At 47.5% G+C, this 19,507-nt stretch overlaps 1 protein-coding gene across 1 annotated transcript; it reads left to right on the top strand.

Moving 5' to 3' along the window:
* The first annotated feature begins 401 nt into the window (after nucleotides 1-401).
* KLHL17 (kelch like family member 17) lies at nucleotides 402-19,240 on the top strand. The gene is given in 11 exon segments (XM_048519340.1): nucleotides 402-656; nucleotides 2,164-2,285; nucleotides 4,074-4,295; nucleotides 6,026-6,142; nucleotides 6,824-7,037; nucleotides 7,957-8,098; nucleotides 9,503-9,670; nucleotides 11,538-11,626; nucleotides 12,972-13,045; nucleotides 13,707-13,888; nucleotides 15,391-19,240. Coding segments are annotated over 11 exon segments (1,770 nt in total). The 5' UTR covers nucleotides 402-445; the 3' UTR covers nucleotides 15,620-19,240.
* Nucleotides 19,241-19,507: the final 267 nt, after the last annotated feature.

The following is a 19,507-nucleotide window of genomic DNA, read 5'->3' as shown; positions in this document are numbered from 1 at the left end:
CTCCAGATGTTATGGACTACAATTCCCATCAGCCCCTACCAGCATGACCAATTGGCCATGCTGGCAGGGACTGATGGGAATTGTAGTCCATAACATCTGGAGTGCCAGAGGTTCGCCATTACGGCCTTATTTGTTGAAGGGTCACTATGAGAGCTGTGAATAACCTCATTCTGTGACCTTTTGGTGGCTGGTTCCACCTCCTGCAGCAGCCATTTTGTTGATGCCCTCACCATCCTGTGTCACAATTGCAAAAGTGCCCATTGGTTCAAAAACACTGGGGGGCCCTTGCCTTTTCCTGGGTGTGCTGAGCAGTTCCCTACATCGAAGGCCACGGTTTATTATTCGGGCTACTGGTTTTAACTTGTGGCGTGTGTTTTTCTCCTTCCTGCACTGTAGCGAGGCAGAACGAGCGCTGCCCAGAGCCAGGAGCGACCCGCCTGCAGCCATGGAGAGCGGTATGCAGCTCCTGAACCGGGACGGCCACAGCATCTCCCACAACTCCAAGCGGCACTACCACGATGCGTTTGTCTGCATGAACCGCATGCGGCAGCGGGGTTTGCTGTGTGACATCGTGCTGCACGTGGCCACCAAGGAGATCAAGGCTCACAAAGTGGTTCTGGCGTCCTGCAGCCCCTACTTCCACGCCATGTTCACAAGCAAGTATCTTTCTCTATTTTTAAAAAAAATCTTTCGATTTATAGCCCGCCTTTCCCCACAGGGCTCAGGGCGGCGAGCAACAATAATATAAACAATATAAGACACAACAGTAATAAAAGCATAAACAGCATAAAACAACAGAACAACAGTTGCAGAAGATGACGACAACCTAACCCCTTATATGTCCCCGGGAGGCCACTAGCGAAGTAATTCAGTTAGATTCAGACCTGGCTGGCCAGATGTAAAAGCCTGGTGGAAAAGTTCCATTTTACAGGCCCTGCAGAAACAGTTCAAGTCCTGCAAAGCCCTGATCTCCCTTTGGAGCCTGTTCCACCAGGTAGGGGCCAAGGCTGTAAAGGTCCTAGCCCTTGCAGTGGCTAACCGGATATCTTTATGGCCAGGGACCACCAGCAAATGCTGTGGCTCCTTTCCAGTTTAGCTGTGCATGCTAAAGACCCAGAGTAAACCTCCACACCCAAGTCGGTGTCCCCCCCCCCCCCTCCCCACAGCTTCTCTGGCAAGAACCGAATTTTGCAGGAGGTGTAAAAACAATGCAAATTGAGCATACTTAGCTGGTATGAGTTCTCTTGTTTTGCAGGATTTGTTCTACATTATTTCACTGTTTTGCAGAATTTATTCTAGATCGATGAGGAAGATAAAGGAGTTGTGCGGGGCACTGGTATTCTGCCCTCTGATCGCTGGATATTTTATCCAGCCATTCATCAGGCTTTTGACCAATTTATTGTCGAAGGCTTTCATGGCTGGAATCACTGGGGTGCTGTGTGGTTTCCGGGCTGTGTGGCCGTGTTCTAGCAGCATTCTCTCCTGACGTTTCGCCTGCATCTGTGGCTGGCATCTTCAGAGGATCTGATAGTAGGAATGGAAAGCAAGTGGAGTATATATACTGTGAGGTCAGAGGGCCTCACCTTTTGACCTCACAGTATATATACTCCACTTGCTTTCCATTCCTACCATCAGATCCTCTGAAGATGCCAGCCACAGAAGCAGGCGAAACGTCAGGAGAGAATGCTGCTAGAACACGGCCATACAGCCCGGAAACCACACAGCGCCCCTTTTGACCAATTGTCCTCACACTCTCAAGTTGCCGGTTATTCCTAGAGCCGGCCTCTGTGCTCGTCTATACAACCTTTTCCCGCTTTTTCTGGCAGAATCACTATAGGGTGCCTTTATAAAAGTACTGAGGGTGCGAAAATGTATTATATCCAACTTCAAGCTGTTGTCCCATCCCAATTAGTGCTGCCTACTCAATAACTGTACAGGGTCCTGGGTTATACCTGGGACTTTCTGCATACAAAGAATTGCTGCTCTACTGCTGAGTGACGGCCCTTTTTCATGTGAGGCATTTTCTAGAATATTGGATATGCAAGTTCTTCCCCAAGACACAAAGGAACAGTGATCTTTGGTCGGGGTGCAAGACTGCTCTCAGCCTCATGAAAACAATAGGCAAACCTAGTGGAAATTCACCGTGCAATATTGTCTCCACAGATGAAATGAGTGAAAGCCGGCAGACCCACGTGACGCTGCATGACATCGACCCGCAGGCACTGGAGCAGTTAGTCCAATATGCCTACACTGCCGAGATTGTGGTGGGAGAAGGAAACGTGCAGGTAAGGGCACAACATGCTGCCTGTGTCATCTGACGGAGAGCAAGGGTAGTGTAGTGGTTAAGAGCAGGTGGATTCTAATCTGGAGAACCAACTTTGATTCCCCTTTCCTCCATCTTAATGGCAGAGGCTTATCTGGTAAACCAGATGCGTTTCCACACTCCTACATTCCTCCTGAGGGACCTTGGGCTAGTCACAGTTCTCTCTGAACTCTCTCAGCCCCACCTGCCTCACCAGATGTTTATTGTGGGGAGAGGAAGGGAAAGGAGTTTGTAAATCACCTTGAGTCTCCTTACAGGAGAGAAAGTGGGGTATAAATCCAAACTATTATTTTATCTTGCACGGCAGATTTCTTTGTTCAGTTTATATTTCATTCTGGCCCAAAGGGTCTGAGAGGATTACACAAATACTTTTAAAATTTACTTTAAAAATGAAGCGGGAATACAAAACAACAGGTCTTCCTCTTTCTGGGAAAGAGAGGGCAAGAAAAATGATATGGCGATTAGATGACATTGGGGAGTCACAACTACGAAGTTCACAGAAGGACTTTGGGCAGTTACTGTACCTCAGCTAGACCATCCTTGCAGGATAAGGATAAAATGAATCAAAGAAGGCTAAGAATAAGATTTATTTGTTGATTTTTGGGATTTATACCCCATCCTATAAAGAGGTCTCAGGGCAGCTTCCAAGATTAAAGATGGGGGAAAGCCCATGTATGTTGAAGCAGCTTTTCACTTCTGCAGCCACTCACTCAATGATGATTACTGCAAAATTTTACCTCGAGTCTGATTGTGGTATCCTCAAAAGGCATGACATTTAGTGGGAGTTTAAAGATTTTAGCAGCTGCTCACTTACTAATTGCTATGAACTATCTTCAGAGAGAAAAGTGCCTTTATTAGGCCATGGCTGATTGGAAACATGGGACTAGCTTCAAGTTAACATATTGTATAACCAAGACTGGTGTTGAATGATGTTGATTAAAATGGTTCTAGTAACGACGCAATCAGAGCCTACTTGTTAGCCAGTGTCCTTGCTTCTAAGGCAGGATTGTGCTCTGAATGTCTTTGCGCATTACCCATCCCAGAGGTCCATTTTTGGGATGGAAGACGAGCATATAAATGTTCCTTTGCTGCCCATCTTTCCCCCCAATATTGTTTGCCAATACTAGGACAGCAATTGCAGATTGGGGAAACGGTGCATCCCTTTCCCTTCACATATCTACTGTAAGAATATGCAAACAAGCTATATTTGCTTATTCTTGTGGAAAAGGCTCTTTTTGCATTTGCTAACTGTACTTCACTTATAACCAAGAACCAGCGGTGGGATCCAGCAGGTTCTCACAGGTTCCCGAGAGTAGGTTACTAATTATTTGTGTGTGCTGAGAGGGGGTTACTAATTGGTGATTTTGCCACTCGATTTTTGCCTTAGTTACGCCCCTCCTCTCAGCAGTAGCGCGCAGAACTTGAAGCAGTCTAGCAGGAGGTGCACCGGCATGCATGGCACCCTGCGCTTGCGTGCATTCGTTTCCCGCCCAAGGACTGGCGCAGCAGCTGCATCCCTAAGCACAGCCCCACCCAGGAATGCCACGCCCCCGTCATGCCTGGCCACGCCCCCGTCGTGCCCCGCCCAGTCCCATTGGCACTACGCCACAGTTTGAATCCCACCACCATGGGAACCTGTTACTAAAATTTTTGGATCCCACCACTGCCAAGAACCCGTAGCAATACGCTTGTGCAGGGTTGCCAGCTTGTGCGACGTGGCTATAAAAATCACCCCTCTCTGCTCTTCTAGACCCTGCTCCCTGCTGCCAGCCTCCTGCAACTGAACGGGGTACGGGATGCCTGCTGCAAGTTCCTTCTAAGCCAGCTGGATCCGTCAAACTGCTTGGGCATCCGGGGCTTTGCAGACACGCATTCCTGCAGCGATCTGTTGAAATCGGCCCACAAGTATGTCTTGCAGCACTTTGTGGATGTCTCCAAGACAGAAGAGTTCATGCTCCTGCCACTCAAACAGGTAGAGTCACACCCACCCTTCACCACAGCTTCCTACGAGTCATTTTAAGGTCTGATTTAACATAACTACAGCTCAGGGGCCATTAGTGTCACAAATCAGTCTGCCAAAGTTACTGTCCTACCTGCCCATACTTAATGCTGTTGTTCAGGGGTGCAAAAATTATAGAACTTCTCTAAGGGTACCTTGCCTGCTCCTCTGCAAGCAAATTTCATCCATCATCTTATCACCAAGGTCATAAGATTTGCTGTTATCTCCGGGTTTCCATTTTAGAGTTAGCCTGAAATAACAACCCATGTTTACAAGATCAAGGAATTTTAGGGTTGGAGATTCTCAGTGTGCCGGGGGAGGGAGGGAGAGGGAGAGGGAGAGGGGGAGGGGGAGAGGGAGAGGGAGAGAGAGAGAGAGAGAGAGAGTGTGAGTGTGAGTGTGAGTGTGAGTGTGTGAGTGTGTGAGTGTGTGAGTGTGTGAGTGTGAGTGTGTGTGTGTGTGTGTGTGTGTGTGTGTGTGTGTGTGTGTGTGTGTGTAAGGTTAAGGAAGTTTGATATCCAGATCTTTTAACTTTCTGGGCCCAGAGAAAAAGCTGCGCAGCCGGGAGATAGGGGGCTTGCTGATATAATGAGGTGTCGACGCAGTGAGCTTTTAATTAAAATGCAGTCAGTGTTTCCATGAGCCCTTCTCTGCCTGTACTGGTGGCATGATGCCAGTTTGGCCTGAGCTGCACTCCCAGACTAGACAAGGTATGGCAGGCCCTTCTGTTGATGGGGAGATATGAGAAGGACTGTTTAAGGAATGGACCTGGCTCCATGGTACAGTATCTGCTGCGCAGGCAGAAGGCCCCTGGGGCTTGAAAAGATCCAGTTCAAAAGGTCTTGGGTGCCAGGGTCTGTCTTGCTTGGAGGGCTGCTCCCATTGCAGAAGGCAGGCGTGCAATCTGATTTATGCTGGACAGCTGTTTTGTATAACTGGTGGCAGCATTACAGAGGTTGAGAAGACTTTTTTCCTCTCTCTGAGGCTTGGAATCTCGTATCCAGCGCAACCCTCTTTGCAGTCTTTCATTGCAAAGGAGCAGCAGTGGCGTAGGAGGTTAAGAGCTCGTGTATCTAATCTGGAGGAACCGGGTTTGATTCCCAGCTCTGCCGCCTGAGCTGTGGAGGCTTCTCTGGGGAATTCAGATTAGCCTGTGCACTCCCACACACACGCCAGCTAAAGTGACCCTTGGGCTAGTCACAGCTTCTCGGAGCTCTCTCAGCCTCCCAGCACTCCACCTCACAGGGTAAGTTTGCTTGTATGGGGAAGGGCAAGGGAGATTGTAAGCTCCCTTTGAGTCTCCCTCTGCTTCTGCAGGAGAGAAAGGGAGGGATATAAATCCAAACCTCCTCCCTCCCTCCTCCTCCTCCCTCCTCTTTCTTCTCTTTCTCCTCCTCCTCCTCCCTCCCTCCCTCCCTCCCTCCTCCTCCCTCTTTCTTTCTCTTTCTCTTTCATGTTTTTTGTGGGTTTTTTTAATTTTCCTAAACTGTTTGCCTGTATAGAGCAGAAATGTCCAGGCTTGTTGGAAAAACAAGTATTTGGGGGGGGGGGGGGATTTTAAGTTTAAAAATGCAGTTTTAGGTCTGGTGTCATGGAATGTAGAGTGCACAAGCACTGATAGGTGATGTCTGGGTAGATGCTCCTCAGATCCACTTCTCTTTTTTCTAGGATGCGTGAACTAACCCGGATTTTCCTCTCCACAGGTGCTGGACCTCATCTCCAGTGACAGCCTGAATGTGCCCTCGGAAGAAGAAGTCTACAGGGCTGTCTTGAGCTGGGTCAAACATGATGTTGACAGTAGGAGGCAGCATATCCCCAGGGTACATACATAGTCCAGGGCAGGTTTTGGTTTTGTTCAGCTAGGCATAGCGTTCCGTCCCCTTTTTTTCTCCCTGTGTCTGCCCATTGTAACTTATTTAACTGAAAGCGCCAGTAGATCCCTTTCTAAAGACAACAGTCAACTTGAGAGCCAGCGTGGTTTAGTGGTTAAGAGCAGGTGCACTCTAATCTGGAGAACTGGGTTTGATTCCTCGCTCTGCTGCTTGAGCTGTGGAGGTCCCGTCGTTGCCACCCACCACGTACTAAGAAGAAGAGAAGAGTTTGGATTTATATCCCCCCTTTCTCTCCTGCAGGAGACTCAAAGGGGCTTACAATCTCCTTGCCCTTCCCCCCTCAACAAACACCCTGTGAGGTAGGTGGGGCTGAGAGAGCTCCGAGAAGCTTTGGACTAGCTCCAAGGTCAGCCAGCTGGCATGGGAGTGCATTGTATAATCTGGAATTCCCTCAGGATAAGCTCTCCACAGTCTGTGGGCGGCAGAGCTGGGAATCAAACCCGGTTCCTCCAGATTAGATACACGAGCTCTTAACCTCCTATGCCACTGCTGCATTGTTTGAAGAAAAGTGAAAAGACACTGCTTTGATTTATAGACAGGCGGTTCTGAATCCCACCTGTATACATGCAAGCTGCATTTGGCTCTTGTTTTTATTGTCTTCCTTTGCAGCTCATGAAGTGTGTCCGACTGCCCCTCCTAAGCCGTGACTTCTTGATGAGCAACGTTGACACGGAACTTCTTGTGAGGCACCATTCAGAGTGCAAGGACCTTCTTATCGAGGCCCTCAAGTATCACCTCATGCCAGAGCAGAGAGGGGTCCTAAGTAACAGCAGGACCCGACCCCGGCGCTGTGAGGGGGCCAGCACTGTGCTCTTCGCTGTGGGTAAGGAGGAACGGCCGAGGGCAGGAGCCATGGGGAGGGCTGGGTGGATGGTGAGCTGGGTGGGGAGGAGATGTAACAGATGGTGTGACTTTTGGTTTGCAATGCCTCTCACTGAACAGTAAGGGGGTGCTCCCCTCTGAGCCAGTAGCTGCTGGTCTAATCATTTTTGTTCATGTGTTGTAGATAGGACAAGAGTGCATCTAAATGTGATGTAAACTTCCCTGACAATATTAGCATGGTACCTTTTTAGGGGGGGGACGGGGGACTCAGTCCTTGCATGTTGATTTCATCTCAGAAACAAACATGAATTTCTTTATGTGAGGCAACGGACTTTGTCTTTCTCCCCTGGGCTGGATGACTTCTTTCTTTCTTTCTTTCTTTCTTTCTTTCTTTCTTTCTTTCTTTCTTTCTTTCTTTCTTTCTTTCTTTCTTTCTTTCTTTCTTTCTTTCTTTCTTTCTTTCTTTCTTTCTTTCTTTCTTTCTTTCTTTCTTTCTTTCTTTCTTTGATTTCATTTCTATTTCTATACCGCCCCATCCCTGAAGGGCTCCGGGCGGTGTACAGCATAAAATTCATACAGTATCAAATAAAGGAGCAAATCATACAAAACACAGTAAACAAATAACATAGCTCCATCCAGTTAATAATCAATAAAACTCACTAAAACTTCATATAAACAGCGGTTAATACAATTAAATAATTAAATAAGAGGCGTCCAGAAAAACCCGCATTTAAAACCTTCCCCAAAAAGGAAGAACAGCGGCCCCCTCAATATAAGGGTTACCCTGATGTGAAACAGCACAGGGAGCAGAGTGGTGGGTGGTTCCCACTATCCCGTTGGGGAGACAGGAAATGAGCTTTTTTCCTCTTCCTGTTGGGCGGCACCTGGATATTCACATTTCCCCGTGGTGTTTTTGACAGGTGGAGGAAGCCTCTTTGCCATCCACGGTGATCATGCGGCTCATCTGACAGACCGGGCTGGCATATGAAGTAGCTTCTATGTCCAATTCATTGGCCAGGGGTGGGTTGCTGCCATTGGGAACAAGCTATATGCCGTGGGCGGGTAAGGAGGAATTCTCTGCCGAGGAGAGGCATCTTTTTACAAAGCATGTTTTTCAAGGAAGCAGTAAAGGTGAGGGAGAGAGACTGCCGTAGAAATCCTGCGTTAGGTCGCAAAGGGGCTTTATATCAGGAAGAAATTGTAGCTATTCAGACTGTGCTTTGAAGATGAAAGGGTCTAGGTCTGGCATGCTGGCAGGGACTGATGGGAATTGTAGTCCATAACATCTGGAGTGCCAAAGGTTCGCCACCACTGGTCTAGGTTAAATTCCTGGTGCCTCCATGTAAAAAGGATCTCAGGTGGCAGGATGTTATGAAAAGCCCATAGTTCAGTGACGGCGAACCTTTTTGAGACCGAATGCCCAAATTGCAACCCAAAACCTACTTATTTATCACAAGGTGCCAACACTGCAATTTAACCTGAATACTGAGGTTTTAGTTTAGAAAAACAGTTGGCTCCGAGGCGTGTGTTACTCGGGAGTAAGCTTGGTGGTAGTTGGTGGCTTTGCTTTGAAGCAACCGTGCAACTCTTCCAATGGGTGAATCACGACCCTAGGAGGGTTTACTCAGAAGCAAGCCCCATTGCCAGCAACCGAGCTTCCTCCCAGGTAAAGGATAGTGCTTTAGTTCTTCACATGAAAATCAGTGGGGTTTAACAGCACTTAACAGGGTTACCTACACTGCTTCCCCAAAACTAGGTCTTAGGTTTAATGCTAATAAGTGAGCCCAGCAGCCCAGGCCAGCCTAGTTGTGTAGGTGGGGGCACTCTGTTTGTGCGTGCCCACAGAGAGGGCTCTGAGTGCCACCTCTGGCACCCGTGCCATAGGTTCGCCACCACTGCCATAGTTGATACGATTGGACTCCAAACAGAGTCCATTCCAAGTGTAGCATCTGCTTACAACACAGTTCTGGTGCAATCCTTGGCGTATCAACAAAAGGGCTCTCTGGTAGAGGTTAGGAAAGATCTCTTGCCTGAGAACCCGAAAAACTATGTCCCGGAAAACAGCACCAGGATAGGCTGTTCAGTGTATAAGTTGGCAACGATTCTCCAAATTCTCAAACCAAGCTGTTTTTCAGCTTTGCTACCTGAGAGCTGTTCAAATGATTGAGCATAGGACCCTTTTGGGTAGAAAGTGTATGTTCTGCTTAGTGAGCTATGAGACCTTCCCAAGAATGGAATCCTGCTTCTGGCTTCCAGATGTTTCCAACAGTCATGCCTGATAGATACCCTCATTCCTGCCTTTGTGGATTTCCCAGAAGCGTCTTTGTAGCAAGTGTTTGTTGGGTCGTTTTGTCTGCCTGGCCGTTCTTCTGCTCAAACCCAGTATCGGTTTATCAGGTGTGCAAGTGTTGTCGATGAAATTTGGTCACAATCCCAGTTCACCTTCAAAAAAACCTCTCACTTCAGGTATGATGGAACCTCTGACTTGGCTACGGTGGAGTCGTATGATCCCGTCACCAACTCTTGGCAGACGGAGGTTTCCATGGGAACCAGGCGGAGCTGTCTAGGTGTGGCAGCCTTACACGGGCTGCTCTATGCAGCTGGGGGGTATGATGGAGCATCCTGTCTCAACAGGTAGGGGGAGATATGTTTATCCACCTGTTCCTCCTGCTCTGTGGTGGTAGCTAGACCAGCTTGGATTACTGAGAGATCATTGTGGTCATTTTCATAAGGACCAGTGTCCCTTTTAAGATCTTTTTCATGGCTTGAAAGTTTTCTCAAATGGTTCCAAAAGGAGTGTTATACTGCAGAGGTGGCCAACCTATGGCGCTGCAGATGTTCATGGTCTAAAATTCCTATCTGTAGATGGGAACTGTAGTCCATGAACATCTGGGGTGCCATAGGTTGGCCACCCCTGCATAGGATCACAACTCATGAACGTTTGTGGCTGCCGATGTGTTTCTGATTCATATTCAGAGTTTGAAGCCTTATATAGCTTAGGAACGGAGTACTTGACAACTATCAAGGAGCAGCAGTGGCGTAGGAGGTTAAGAGCTCGTGTATCTAATCTGGAGGAACCGGGTTTGATTCCCAGCTCGGCCGCCTGAGCTGTGGAGGCTTACCTGGGGTATTCAGATTAGCCTGTGCACTCCCACACACGCCAGCTGGCTGACCTTGGGCGAGTCACAGCTTCTCGGAGCTCTCTCAGCCCCACCTACCTCACAGGGTGTTTGTTGTGAGTGGGGAAGGGCAAGGAGATTGTAAGCCCCTTTGAGTCTCATGCAGGAGAGAAAGGGGGGATATAAATCCAAACTCCTCCTCCTCCTCCTCTTCTTCTTCTTCTTCTTCTTCTTCTTCTTCTTCTTCTTCTTCTTCTTCTTCTTCTTCTTCTTCTTCTTCTTCTTCTTCTATCAACTCCTATGTGAGTTACTCTAACCATAGACTGCCCCACCTTCAGTAGGGGGACTGGGCCTTACCTAAGTTGTGATTCCTTGGCTCTGACATGCCCTCTGAGCCAATGTTTATCTGGCGCTGAAGTTGATGAGTTTCAAGTACCAGGAAAATTGTTCCTTTTTTACCCAGGACGTTCTATGTTTTGTGCTCTGTTCTGGTCTTTTATATTGACCTGGATAACCCAGGCTAGCCTGATCTCATCAGATCACAGAAGTTAAGGTGGGTCCGGCTTGGTTACTACATGGCTGGCAGGCCACCAAGAAAGTCCAGAGTTGCTAAGCAGAAGCTGGGAATGGGAAACCACTTCTGAAAACCCTACAGGCAGTCCCCTGACTTAACAGCACTTTGCATACATACGCAGAGTGATTTTATAGACCGCTGGCTTATTCATTGTGCTTTTGTTCTTTCTCTCTTTTTCACTGTTAGCTGATACTTGGCTATTCCTGGATTTTAACAGACTCCTAAACAGGGGTTTTAGAGGATTGGTTGTGATTAGGTGTATTCCACTTCTGCTGTATCTGTGCCTTCTTTTTATTTATTGTTTTGTACTGTGTTTTATGGAGGCTTTTGCTAATTGTTAACCACTTTGGGAGTCAATAAACTGAAAATGTGGGATAGATTTTTTTTTAAAAAAACTAGCATATTCAGAACTCTTAACCTCTGTGCCATTTTTTAAACCAATAGTCCCAATAGAGCCAGCGTGGTGTAGTGGTTAAGAGCAGGTGCACTCTAATCTGGAGAACTGGGTTTGATTCCCCGCTCTGCCACTTGAGCTGTGAAGCTGGGGAACCAGATTAGCTTGTGCACTCCAACACATGCCAGCTGGGTGACCTTGGGCGTGTCACAGTTCTTCGGAGCTCTCTCAACCTCAGCCACCTCGCAGGGTGTTTGTTGTAAGAGGGGAAGAGAAAGGAGATTGTAATCCCCTTTGAGTCTCCTTACACAGGAGAAAGAGGGGATATAAATCCAACTCTTCTTCTTTTTCTTCTTCCCTGCTTATGAGTATCTGTTAATTATTGGCCTGTCTCTCTATCTCAACCTGCCATAGTGCTGAGAGATATGATCCGCTAACAGGAACCTGGACCTCAATCGCTGCTATGAGCACTAGGAGGAGATACGTGCGGGTGGCAACGTTAGGTAAGGACCCCTTTATTTACTTCCTTTGCAGTAGGCCTTTCTCACTGACAATCAAGGCAGGTGATATGTTTTAATGCAATAAAACCATATAATATATGCAACTTACGTTTGGATTAGCAAATTCCATGCCCACGCTTGGTGCTTTCCACGTCATTGAAGAGTGGACGAGCAGACCGTCAAAGGCAGTAGTCCCTTAGCACACTTGCGATGCATGTGCCAACAGCAAAGCTCTGCCCGAGATGTTTGTAGAATGGCTGGTTTCATGGTTCTGTGGAACTGTTTCCTTCGGTGTTTTGCGTGCATGTGTGCTGTGTTCCTTCTGCTCCAATCTGCTGCTTCCCAGTCCCCCGGGACTACTTAGTCATTCCCTCGCCACTCATGAATGCAACACACGTTTTGCCAAGACGCTGCACGCGCTGTGGGCTCCTGTGATGGCCCAAGAGCCGCCTGGGCTTCATCTGTTAAAAATTTAATCTTGACAGCAGGGAGGAGCGGCTGCGTCATAAAGCTGAGGTCCAGGAGGCGAGCCTGCAGGTGGTCTCGTCGGGCTGTTGTCTGGCGTGGAACGGTTCAGAAATTGCCTCATGAATGTTTAATGGGTCCCCGCGCCAGAGGTGTCCGCCACAGAGCAGCAGGAAGCAGCGCTGTGTCCATGCACCGTGAGATAATCTTCCCATAGTGGCCAGTCTAAGAACTGGGGCCCGGCAATGACTGTTTGTTGCTTTTGGTGTTGTGTTTTTGCACACCTCAAAATGCGACCTATGTCAGCCTTTGTCCTTACTGCAGTACCCAGTTTGCACTTGAGCTACGTGACTTTATACTACAGGAGGGGGCTCCTGTGGTAAAACAAATTCTCCCTTTGCCTTGAAAATTAGATGGCACAGGGGAGGATTTAAGCCTGTGCTTCTTCCTGGTATACTAGTGTGGGGAATTGGTTTTCAACAAAAAGTGTTAAACTTACGCAAACCTCAGTCTGGAGAACCAGGTTTGATTCCCCACTCTTCCACATGAGCAGCGAAGTCTTATCTGGTGAACCAGATTTGTTTCCCTGCTCCTACATTCATGCTGGGTGTCCTTGGGCTAATCACAGTTCTCTCAGAACTCCTTCAGTCCCACCTGCCTCACAAGGTGTCTGTTGTGGGGAGAGGAAGGGAAAGGAGTTTGTTAGCCCTTTGAATCTCCTTACAGGAGAGAGAGAGAGGGATAAATCCTAACTCTTCTTCTAAAGTGGGATTGGCTGGACACAATGCTTTCCTCATTGAGCAGAGTGCAACCAAATGATGGTCTTTAGAGTGGCAGGGTTTTTCTCTGTGATTTTTAATGGATTGTGGGGTTTGTTTTACAGATGGCAACCTTTATGCTGTTGGGGGCTATGATAGCTCGTCCCATTTGGCCACTGTGGAGAAGTACGAGCCACAGGTAAATGTGAATTTGAAGAGCAAAGCGTGGAACAGGTTAGGTAGCGCCGTGAGAGAGACAAATTATATTACAGGTATCGCTGCTCTGGAGGTCATGTAGGGAGAGTTACAGAAGGGAAAAGTTGGAACGTTGAGCGGTGGGGGGCGGGGGATGAATGACACAAGAGCTGATGGCCGCCAGCCACAAAAGGGGCACAAGCCCTGATTTGCAAACCCTCTTCAGACCAAACCACGGTTTCTGTTTCTCATCTGCTGGTTAAGTGCAAACCATGGTTTTTCATTTCCAGTCGTTGCACCAAACCTTGGTTAAGCTTCACTAAAGATGGTTCCCCTACCCAAGATAGCCCTGGCTAGCCTGAGCTCATCAGATTCTGAAACTAAGCACCCTGGTTAGTACTTGGGTGGGAGACCATCCAGGAAGTCCAAGGTTGCTCCACAAAGGCAGGACGATGGCAAAGCACCTCTGATCATCTCCTGTCTTGAATACCCCATGGGGTTGCCATCACCTGGCTGCTGCTTGACTGTTAAAAAAAATTGATTCAGAGTGACATCTGATTTGACCCTATATGGGCTAGAAAGAGGATGGTGATGAAGAAACCATTCCTTTGTCCTTTGTCTCAAGTCCTCTGCTCACCCCTTCTTTCACTAATGCCTTCCACTAGATAAACACGTGGACTCCGATAGCTAACATGCTGAGTCGTCGCAGCAGTGCCGGCGTGGCTGTGTTGGAAGGGATGTTGTACGTGGCGGGTGGCAACGACGGGACCAGCTGCCTTAACTCGGTGGAGCGCTACAATCCTAAAACCAACACGTGGGAAAGCGTGGCATCTATGAACATCCGAAGGTAGGAAAGCAGAAAGTTGTCTCAAAAGGGAGTTGGGCGTATGCTTGTCTAACAGCCTGACCACACTCTCACCAAAGTTTCTATAGGTTCTCAGCAAGACAAAACAAAAGTAAATCTCGTTTACAAGAAGATGTCTGCAGAGCAATTAATTTCAGCCAAGCTTCATACTACAAGAGAAAGGCAAAAGCCTTCATCCTCACTAGTCACTCAGATATGAGGCGAAGGATCTTGCCTTGACTGTAATTATTATGGTCTGTTAGACCAGGAACAGGAAGTAGCAGAAAGAGAGTTGGTTTTTACACCCCATTTTTCTCTCCTGTACATTTCCTAACAAGCATTTGCTAGAACTAGGGGCATTCATTGAAAATGCTGGGGAGGGGTTGGGGGGGTTAGGACTAATAAAAGGAAACATTTCTTCATGCAGTGCATGATTGGTATCTGGAAGATGCTGCCGCAGGAGGTGGTGATGGCCACTAACCTGGATAGCTTTAAAAAGGGCTTGGACAGATTTATGGAGGAGAAGTCGATCTATGGCTACCAATCTTGATCCTCCTTGATCTGAGATTGCAGATGCCTTAGCAGACCAGGTGCTCGGGAGCAGCAGCAGCAGAAGGCCATTGCTTTCACATCCTGCATGTGAGCTTCCAAAGGCACCTGGTGGGCCACTGCGAATGACAGAGTGCTGGACTAGATGGACTCTGGTCTGATCCAGCAGGCTAGTTCTTATGTTCTTATGCTTCTTTGCCAAAGCAGATAACCAGTCCAGGTTTTCCCCCACCTCAGTGGGGGAGGAAGGTACTTCAGCAGAGCCTGAGAGCCATCAATTCTGTATCGGTAGGCAGCACCTACTTAGAAACAGCCGCCTTTACCATAAAAGGATGCAGCCTGACAAGATTTTGTAGTTGGCCCCAGCCGCCCTGGGAACCATTTTATTTATTTATTTATTATTATTTAAATTTATAGACCGCCCCATCCCCAAGGGGCTCTGGGCGGTGCACAACAGTGTCAACAAATATACAAATATAACAAGGATCACGCTAGTGACCACATTTCCTAAAATCCCTTAAAATTCAGTTAAAACAGCGGTCAAACAATAATAACAATAGTAACAGGCGCCCCATAACCCAGTTCATTAAGACCTCCCCAAAAAGAGGGAACGGCCAGACTCCTCCCTAGGAGGATAACAGAAATATAAACAAAGATGGAATTATAAAAGTAGAGAGCAAAAATTTTGCGTGTGGAACCCACTTCTGTTCCTCAAAATCACAGAATCACCTGCGGTTCCCATGAGTTTGGTCTACTCCAGCTGTCAGTAAAATTCCAGTGTATTCCATCCCCTGTGCCCACAAAGCATGTGACTCTCCCACTGAGCTACAGTCACCCAAGTTTTTGAAAAAGAGTCGACAGTCCTGAAGGCGAGAGGACAATATATTTGTTGTCTCCCTTGATTTCCCAGCGTCTTGCTTTGATGGTAATATGCCTTATTGTGTCCATCTTCTCAGGAGCACCCACGACTTGGTGGCTATGGACGGGTGGCTGTATGCAGTAGGCGGCAACGACGGCAGCTCCAGCCTCAACTCCATCGAGAAATACAACCCGCGCACCAACAAGTGGGTGGCAGCGTCGTGTATGTTCACCCGGCGGAGCAGTGTGGGGGTAGCCGTGCTGGAGCTTCTCAACTTCCCACCTCCTTCTTCGCCCACCCTGTCGGTGTCCTCGACGAGTCTTTGACAAAGAGTCCGGTCACGCCTCACCACGAGGGGACTGCAGCATCTGTCGGAGCGCAAAGCCGGCTTGGCCTGACCCCTGTGGCAGCCACTCCCTGTGAAGGAAGGGATGGAGGGCTTCGGTGCCACGCTCAAGATCTTTCTAGTCCTAAGTCCTGAAAGGAGGTTGGTTTCTGGCTGTTGTGATTCAGCTCCATGAAGGGATTTGGGCTGCACTTCCTTAAAACGAGAGCCCTTTCAGCAAACGAAGACCGCGGCTGCCTGGCTTTCTCCATCTACTCCATCATAGCTCGACTTAATTTTTATCTGGTATCTCAGGCCAGTCTCAGTTATGATCTCCTGTTTCCACAATTGGATATGACCTCTGATTCCACCTCACGCAGTGGAGCTTTTTAAAAAAACAACAACACAAAGATGCAGGAAGGAAACAAACCCAGGAGAGAGATTTTGTGCAGGCTCTATCAACAGCTGAATGTAAGCTGCGAATGTCACACAATTAGCCAAAACTTCTTACTAAGCCTATAGCTCACTGTTAAAAGACTACGGAGGCAATGCCTCTCTTGCTGGTGTCTATCGAAAGGGATGCCTTAAAACAAAACAAACAGGGCTGGAGGGACAGAATGATAACTTTGCAAGACCTCTCACGTTCTCCGTGGTCCCTCATCCTCTCAACCTGGTTTGCGTGCCACCTGTTCTGACACTCCTCAGCCCTCTTTGGGGGCATGGTTTTGGGGGCGTCTGCCAGTGTTCTGGCTCCTTTATTTCACTTTTGTTTTTGTTTTTCTCTTTGGAAAGAAACCAGTCTATGCTTTTGATGGCTGTTTCTTCCAAGACGGCTCCAAGTTCCTCCTTCAAGGATCGTAGATACTTAACCAAGTGGAGCAGAACTGAGAAAGATTGCCCATTTGCTGTTAGTTCCTCTTTACCCTTTTTGTTCCTGCAGGCAGTTTATAATTCTTTACAAACCTTTTATTTATTTTTGTTGGAGTTTCAGACAAATCTGTATTCCCAGGTCCTGCTCTTCACACTCCCCCTTTCTTCTATTTAAGAATGAGGTTTGTGGAAAGAGAGAAAAAGGCGAACGAAGCACTTTCCAAACCGTGTATACATATTTTTGCCAGCTAATTCAATCCACATGAAAAAAAGGGAATCTTGGACAAAAGCACCATTGAAATGAATGGGGGTTGCACAGAAATCTAGCATTCCCTCTGAAACGAACGAGGGTTGTGTAGTTAACCCTCTTGAGCCATTTTCCTTTCAAAGTGGCATTCTGTTCCTGCTCATTTCAAGAGAACCGCCCTGTTTTCTGCATAACTAATTTCACTTTGGTTGTATTTTCATAGGAGGACCATCACTGGTATAATTGACTTGGAAGGATTTTCTTTGGAGAAGCATGCGTGTGTGTGTGTGTATGGGAGAGAGAGAGAGAGAGAGCGCGTGTGAAAATGTCATATGCATTTCAGAAGAACCTGCACTGAAGGGACGGTCTGATATTGGGCCAAGGTCCCTCATGTTGATGCACCACTTGAACATAACGAACGATACACAGTTGAGTTTGTACTGTGAACCCAGCCGCTCCATTGCCCAAGACCCACCTGCGCCATGAAAAACCTCTCTCAAGAGGGGAAGAACGGGGCTCCTTAAAGACATTGTTTCACTACATTACGCACAGTATGCAACTTATGTACCGTCAAGCAGCTTTGGGACGGGGGTCGGGTTGGGCCTTCAAGACAAGCCATCTTAAGTTCAGCCACATCCACTGCGATGGATCAAGCTCTTGTACCTCAAGTAGCCTTGGATGCTATTCTTTGGACTCTTTATCCAGTTCTCTGATCTGCTCTTTGAAGTCTTTCTCCCCATTCATCTCTCCCCCCCCCCCCCATCAATTCAGTTCCACTTGTGGCAATAACAGGCTTCTCTTTGCAAAAAAAAACAAAACACCCCAAACATCCCCTAGTTTGTATATGATCAGCCAGGGTTTGTTTTTTGTTTTGTTTTGCATGACGAGTGTTTACATCAAGGATGTCACTCCTAGTTAAGCTGTCAGGTTTATCTTCAGCTACTTGAGATGGGTTCAAAATTTCATAGACTGCTGGTTTCCTGTGCAGGACAGCAAGCCAGGGGCGGGGGGTGGTGGTCCTGGCCAGAATGGAGGCTTCCTTAGCCTGGGTGATAATGATGGCAGGAAAGACTATGCAGATGACAAAACCTGGGCAACTCTTTTTCCATCCAGGCACGGAACTTGCTTGGAGCTGTGTTGATTTCAGGCACTGCTTCGTTGCACCTCAAATGGTTTTCAAAATTAGTCCATTTCTATTGAGCCTTTAAAAAAAAAACCCCTTCTTTGATGTATGTAGCTGTCATTAAATGCTCCTAACCCATTGGTAGATGAACGAGGTACAGAGTTTGGGAGAAGAGTGCGCATCAGGTACTTTTTATCAGCGGGAGCGCTTGAAAGAAGAACCCCGCCGCTGGCAAGCTTTGCCACTTTTGTCTGCCACAATACCAGGGGTCTGCAACCTGCGGCTCTCCAGATGTTCATGGACTACAATTCCCATGGGAATTGGCCATGCTGGCAGGGGCTGATGGGATTGCAGTCCATGAACATCTGGAGAGCCGCAGGTTGCAGGCCCCTGTTAGACGTATGGAGTTGATTTTTCAATCAGTGCCTTCAGTTGCTTTTTGTCATTTGTGGTTACAGGATAGGTAAAACCACATGATCACAGCCCATCTGGAATTTTTCCCCCTTCTTGTTGACTGCTTATTTCCAATTATCCTTTGTGCACCTGTGATGTCCCATAGCGAAAGAAATTGCTGGTGATTCCAGCAGGCAGCTTCCAGTCGAGGAGTTATCCATTTTGCCAATAATACTAATAATGGAGGAATCAATCCCCAAGCCATCCTATTAACGTGCCATGTTATGTTGAAAGCAGAAAGGATGCTTTGGTTCCTATGGTTGTGGGAGGGCTGAGACCCATCTTCTTGTCATGGGTTTTAACAGCAGCCCCAAACATTTTGAAGCGGGCACTGACTGACCCCGGAAGCAGTGGAAGGAAATGAAGATAACCGAGATCGATGACCTGGAGGAGGATGAACTGGGGTAAAATGTACTGTTATTGCCAGCCAGAAAGAAAAAAAGCCATCCGTGGTCTCTCCGTGTCTGTGCATTCTTTTCTTTTGCCTTTTCTTAATTCAAGCCACGCTAGCTCCAGTGTCTAATCTTAAACATGACTTTGAAGTGCTTTTCATCTGGAATCTGTTACTGTCTAGCACAGGCTTGCTGCCTTTGGGAATATTTCTTTAACCAGAGCTGAGCATGTATTTGTCCAAAGACTGTAGCAAAGATGGAAGAGGAGGAATCGGTGATCCAGATTCTCTTTCTCTTTCTCCCCCTTTCTCTTTCACGTACTACAGGAAATACAAGCTCTGGCTTCGCCGTGGTGCAAACCCCAGTCCGCTTACCCCCTGTCGGAACAGCCTTCTTTAATTTATTTGTAATGTGTCTCAGATTTATTTATGTGCATTTCAATCTTGTTTCTGAATTTTTGCACTATGACGGGGGTGGGCTGGGGATACGAGCAATACAAGCCAGTGTGTAAAATAAATTTTTTTCTTGAATACTCCAGATTGCTTTCTTGTTCTGTCTCTTCATTTCATTTTTTTTAATCTGATGAAAGTCTACAAGGTGGCTTCACCTTGACGGGAGGCAAGCTAGGAGACTGTAAAGTACTGACGAGGAAAGAAACTGGAATGTTTGTTTTTCAGCTAACCCAACGTTCCCCAACCTGTGGGCAGGAATGTACAGTGGGGCATAAAGCCTGTGAAAGTGGATCGCAGACCAGCCCTCCCTATGGTCCCGCCAACCCTTGGCATCAATCCTTCTTTCCTTTGC

This window comes from Sphaerodactylus townsendi, linkage group LG16 (genome assembly GCF_021028975.2).
Source record: "Sphaerodactylus townsendi isolate TG3544 linkage group LG16, MPM_Stown_v2.3, whole genome shotgun sequence".
NCBI lineage: Eukaryota > Metazoa > Chordata > Lepidosauria > Squamata > Sphaerodactylidae > Sphaerodactylus > Sphaerodactylus townsendi.
The sequence above is the reverse complement of the archived record's forward strand: the minus strand, read 5'-3'. Positions and strand labels throughout refer to the sequence as shown.